Here is a 6000-nt window from a genome sequence, read left to right on the forward strand (position 1 = left end):
CCCGTGTTTCAGACCAAACACTCGATATAAGTGATTGCTGTCGGAAGAAATAACTATTTAAGACTTACTGTATATTAACACAAACATTTCGCTTACTTCTGCTTTAATTTAGTTCTCGTTTTTGGAAAAAATGTCATTTGGATTTTTATTTCAGTTTACTAAATTATTTTTTCACTGCTAGTTTTAGTTTTAGTCTTGTTTTAGTGAACTATAATAACCCTGCTGCTTTGAACTGTGACTACCCTCACTACCATGTATAAACTTAAAGCAGAAGTAAGCAGAATGTTTGTGTTAATATAAGTCTTAAATAGTTATATCTTCCGACAGCAATCATTTACATAGAGTGTTTGGTCTGAAACACGGGTCTGTCAGTCACTCTGCTCTGCTGTAAGCCGAGGAGAAAACTTTCCTTGTATCCTACAACCTTTATCCAATGAGGAGAGAGAACGGCATGAAGGGCTGTGTGTGCAGCCAAGGGATGCGCGTGAATGTGGTGACGTAGGGACGAGGACCAATAGATCCATGACGAAGGGGGGACTGCTAACTCCATCGGCTGACAGAAAGTTAGCCAAAACGACCGGATCGCTTACTTCTGCTTTAAGAATGACAACAATAAAAAAAATTAAAAAAGGTACACTGCAGGAAGACATCTCTGTTCACTGCAATGCAAGATCCACAACCAAAAGAAAAACATCCATTACGGGGCTGATGACCCCCACAGGTACCCAAACAGCTATGCTGCTGCTGGAGGTGCAGCACGTTCAACAACTACCTGTTCAATACAAAGACCTTTCTGATGTAAAGCAAGTGTTAAACTTTAACATCCTATGATGTTTTCAATAACAGACATGCGAGGAGTGAAATCAGCCAACACCATGACTGAGTATTCCACTTTGAAATGAAGTGAACAAATGACTCAGTGTCTCATAAACACAGATTCATAGTTCAAAGAGAACTTTGACTTTGGTCTCTACAGACTGGTCATGTGACTGAGGCTCAGACTCAGTTTAATTGATTCCATTTCTCATGTGTGAGCAGTGAGCACCATGTTATTGATCATAGAAGAGGATTTTTGCCATTTGAAACATGTCTGAAGGAATTTTAAAATCAAAAAGTCATGTGCCTGCTGCTATTTTATCTTGGTCTTCTAGATCTTGTGTCGACTGTTCAGTTCCTCTTAACTACCGTTTCTTCATGTCAGACAATGGAAATTTAAGGCTTTCCCTTTAACCCCATCTACAGAGGTAACAGATTACACTGTGGAGAAGTGAAGCAGCTTCTCAATGATGAGTTAAATGACTTTAGTCACCAAGTTGTTGGTGTGGTATTGTTGACAGTATGTGATGCAGTAGTGGAAGAGTAAATGTACTTGACCTCATTGAGGATGCTCTCCAGTGTGGGAGGTGTGTCCACTTGGGGAATGTCAAACTCTTTATCATCGATCTGAGAAAAAGAACAAAAGCAGAAAGTGAGAAATTAGGATGTATTCTGTGTGTCATATGTGAAGCTCCTCCCTCCTGCAGACAGCAGGCGCTTTAACATTAACACAGAAATTTCCATTGTCTGGCTGATGTCGCAGTGCTTGTAGTGATTTCATGTTAAAACAAACGCTGGGCCAGAGCGGCGTGGAGAGTATGACCTCTGTGTGTCACTCTTGACCTGGAAGGAGTGGAACAAACCAGGACTGAATGACAGAATGACAAGTGTTTATTGTCATATACATAGCTCCAGAAAAAAAAAACAATCAATGAACAAAACACAGAGGATGAACAAAACAAAACACAGAGGACATGGTTGGTAGTGTGCAGGGTTGAGTAGCTCTGCAAATGTTCATTTGAGTATTGCTCACGTAGCGTCCGTCACAGAAGGAGCTCCCTTCCCTTCTCTCCTCTCCTCTCCTCTCCTCTCCCCTCCCCTCCTCTCCTCTCCTCTCCCCTCCCCTTCTCTCTAGGGATGTCACAATTAATCGCGGTATTAAACGCCACAATTAATTGATGGTAAAGATTCCTAAATACCGTCACTTTCCGAAAAAGATTAGCATATGTCAGAACTATATCGGTAGATGTGCGCCAAAGTAAAGGAGAATGTACAGATACTGGTCCATTTATCTAAAGTAACGCTGAATTGGCAGGAATTTAAATGTTAGTGTGTCATTTGTATTGTAAAAAAATTATTAAAATAAACTTAAACATTTGGTATAGATGACAACTAATGACTTAAATATTTCAGACACTTCCCCCGGAGGATTAATAACTGGTCCTATATTAAGAGATTAGTAATGTCATTATATTTTGCATTCATAGTGTTTTGAAATTTATTGATGCATAATAATCGTAATGATCGTAATACCGTGATTATTTCTCTGACAATAATCGTACCAAGAAAATCTGTAATCGTGACATCCCTACTTCTCTCCTCTCTGTCTTTCCACAGATCTCTCCAGAGCTCCATCCTCCTGCATCGCCCTCTTCCCTCCTTTCCCCTGCTGTTAAACCGGTCTTCTCATGAACCAGTCTGCCATCCGGTCCTCCCATTAAGCTGGCCTGCTCTCCCTGCCTTCCCTCCCACCAGAAGCTGCCTTCATCAGCTCTTGTTAACCATTTCCATATTTTTCCATATTCTGTGTTTTCTTGTCTGTAACAACATCTATTGCCCGTCCTGGGTGAGGGATTCCTCCTCTGTTGCTCACCCTGAGGTTTCTACAATTTTTCCGTTAAAAGGGTTTTTTTGGTTTGAGTTTTTCCTCAGTGGATGTGAGGATCTAAGGACAGAGGATGTTGTTATGATTTTCTATGATTTATCAAGGGATAGTGTGCAATAACATTAATCATTTACAAGAAATGAGGAGATGGTTGCATCAGATATAGCTATAATTCACAACAGACACAGACCACAATCTAAAATACAAAGGAGAAACCTGAGACATAAAACGACACAGATGAACAGTGGACAGCACAGGGATAATACTGACATACAATTTCTACATTTAAAATGACCGAATTGTTACAGTGCAGGAAGGAACAACACACAAAACACTAAAAGGCAGTCCAAGTAGCAGCTCCTGATAGAAAGTGCGAGGCAGGGATGTGCATAGATAAAGTGCTGGTTTGCTTGTTGGTGGTCGACAAAGTGCAAAGTGCTCGTAGCAGCAACAGAGACAAACTGTTGTGTAAAAATGGGCTGTGCCTTGTCTTGTCTTGCCTTAAGCTGTCCCTTAGCTGTGATATTCACACTCCTGTAGCAAGTGACTCTGGGTAAGATTGCGGATTATGCAGCTGGTTCTTCGGTGTACTCTCCTGAGGCGGATGTCCTGCAGCGGTGGTGGTATGAGCCTCCCTTCGGTCCTGACCACTCTGCACTACAGCAGTCTGCATGATGCTCTGGATGATGTACCTGTAGATGTTGATGATGAGGAGATTTTTGTCCGTACCAAACTTCATCCGTCTTCTGATAAAGTGAAACAGTTGATGTGTATTTCCTTGGTTTTGTTTCACCATGTCAACAGATGTGCTGCCTTGCTCCTGTGCGCTGCCATCTTCAATGATCAGGCCAGTGGCTGTGGCGCTGTCCACATGTTCCAGGATGATGTAGTTCTTATTTAAGGCGAAGCAGTTGTGGGTGAAATGTATGTGTGTACCAGGGTTATTATAGTTAACTAACACTAAAACTAAAACTAGCAGTGAGAAAATAGTTCCGTAAACTGAAATCAAAATCAAAATGACAATGTTTCCACTACAATAAACAATGCAAAACTAATTGAAACTAAACAGAATGTCAGATAACATCCGCTTAGTTGTAGTTTTCTTAGAGATGGTAAAGTTGCAGGAAGAAAACACCACAGCTCAATATGGGACGACTTGGAGTATAGAAACCCACAGGTAGAGTGAATGTAACATGATGAGGACTGATGGGAACATTATGGGATGCAACTAAAATTGAAAAATCCCACTTATTCTAGTTCTTCTTTCTAGTTCATCTTTTTGAAGTTCAACCTAGTCAATTCCTCAAAAATAAAAACTAGGCTAAATTAAAACTGCTTCACTTGTTGAACTAATTAAAAGTTAACTGAACTAAAAGCAAACTGAAAAACTAAATAGAAAATAAAAACTTGTGAAAATTTAAAAACTATAATAACCTTGGTGTGTAGCTACAGGACAGGGCTGAGGACTCAACCTCAGCAGCATAAGTCAACACGCTTCTAAGTCCGGTGCTGTGGTTGTCTGCCCAGTCATAAAGTCCAGCAGCCACTCATCCAGACCACGGATGCACTTACACAACTAGAGACAGGTGTCAACAACAGTCCTACCCTTAACCTGCAAAGGTTCTCTGATGATTCTGTAACCGTCTGCCTCATCATATATGGGGACAACAGGGAGTACGGAGAACTGATACAGGAATCAGCTCCAGATCCAAATAAGGAAAACCAAATAAAAAGAGCTGGTGGAGCAGGCACACACACTCCACTCTGACACCAGTGAACATCTTTGGTGGATTTCACCCTGAAAAGCCTGCATGACTGGAATTTGACAGCCACCTTTCAGGCTGTTCTCCTGTGTCATGACGGCAAATTTAGCTAAAACAGGCTGAAACTACTTGTTACAGCCAGGTCACTCGTTTTAACTAACAACTTTATGATGTTCCCTTCCTACTGTGGTCAGAGGAACGGTATATGACAGCATTTATTTATTTATCCATTCATGAAAACAAAAATCAACAGATTAATGAAGCAGGGGAAAAAATCATATTGACCCTCAGCGCTGCCCGTAGTTTAACAGGCGCAAGCTGGTCGCGTGCTTCAGGGGCGGGGCTAGGAGGGAAACAGACCTGTCCACAACACCAGCTGACTTCCTGTTTACTTCCCGTACATACAAATGGGATTAAAACTAATAATTGATCGATTCAGCTGAGCCAGACTTCCCAGCGGCCACTGCAGGAGGTTCGGCTGTGTGGAGCCTCTTCTCTATCCCCCCCCCAACACACTGTGGTTTGACCCCGGTGCTGCTGCTGCTGCTGCTGCTGCTGCTGCTGCTGCTGCTGCTTCACCCCGGTTCACCCCGAAACAAGTGACTCCACAACTACACCGGGCAAAAACACACACCTCTTTGTATTGTAATACGGTCCTTTTATAACGTGCTGTGAATATTTTTGTAGCTATTTGCTTGCTTGCTTACATGATGTGGAAGCCATGCTAACTTTTCCACGACGAGATAAAACTACGACTAATTTAAAATAGGAGATATGCCTACACTACAATACACTTATCTACGTTAAAGGTTAATTTAATGGTAGTCTGGGGTGAGTTAATGTTGTTTTTACAGCCCCTGTGTTAAACAGAATGAGGATGCCGCTGCCTGGCTCCCCTGTGGATATGAAGCTACAGCTGTTTCATGCTCGTGTACCGGTGTCTCCGGACGGAGAACGACGGTCACGTCTCCACAGCAGAACCCGCTACAAGTAATAGAGCCGCTTACCGCGTCCACCTCCATCAGGTTGAGCTGGGAGGTGGCAGAGACCAGGCTGCGGGTGTCCGGAGACTCCGACATATCCACTTGGACTGAGGACCTCTTTCAGCAGGAACTACTTTCTTTACCACTTCCGCTGGATTTCAGAATAAAGGAACTAAAAAGCTGGGAAGAGCTCCGCCCCGAAGCGATGAGATTTGCTAGAGTCACTCTAAGATTTGCCTACTATCCTTTTTTTTTTTTTTTAAGACATATACATCACAATAAACAAATATATAGTACACATAGAAAGGGGTAGGCTATTGGTATTATATATTATAGGTAGGCTATATATATATATAGTAAATCATTGTTGTTTGTAATAATTTATAATATGGTTTTTATAGCTTTTCTGTCTTTCATATTAGTAGGCTAGCTGCATGTAATATCTGATTTCTATTTTAAACTCATAAAATATAAAATCTTCTATAATAATAAAATATAAAATTTGTTTTTTTGGATGACCATTTGCATTTATGGATGTAATATTTTCCTTGTA

The 6000-nt window shown here is 41.4% G+C and overlaps 1 protein-coding gene across 4 annotated transcripts in view; it reads right to left on the reverse strand.

Moving 5' to 3' along the window:
* vps8 (VPS8 subunit of CORVET complex) overlaps nt 1-5564 on the reverse strand; it is a 52810-nt gene extending 47246 nt beyond the window's left edge. For all 4 annotated transcript variants that reach the window (XM_083988574.1, XM_083988573.1, XM_083988572.1 and 1 more), the window contains exons 1-2: nt 5472-5564; nt 1375-1443 (exon numbers count right to left, since the gene is read on the reverse strand). In XM_083988574.1, the coding sequence (XP_083844700.1) occupies nt 1375-1443; nt 5472-5543 (141 nt within the window). In that variant the 5' untranslated portion in view covers nt 5544-5564. The remainder of the gene's footprint in view (nt 1-1374; nt 1444-5471) is intronic.
* Between the last annotated feature and the right edge of the window lie 436 nt (nt 5565-6000).

This window comes from Trachurus trachurus (genome assembly GCF_905171665.1).
Source record: "Trachurus trachurus genome assembly, chromosome: 15".
Classification (NCBI taxonomy): Eukaryota; Metazoa; Chordata; class Actinopteri; order Carangiformes; family Carangidae; genus Trachurus; species Trachurus trachurus.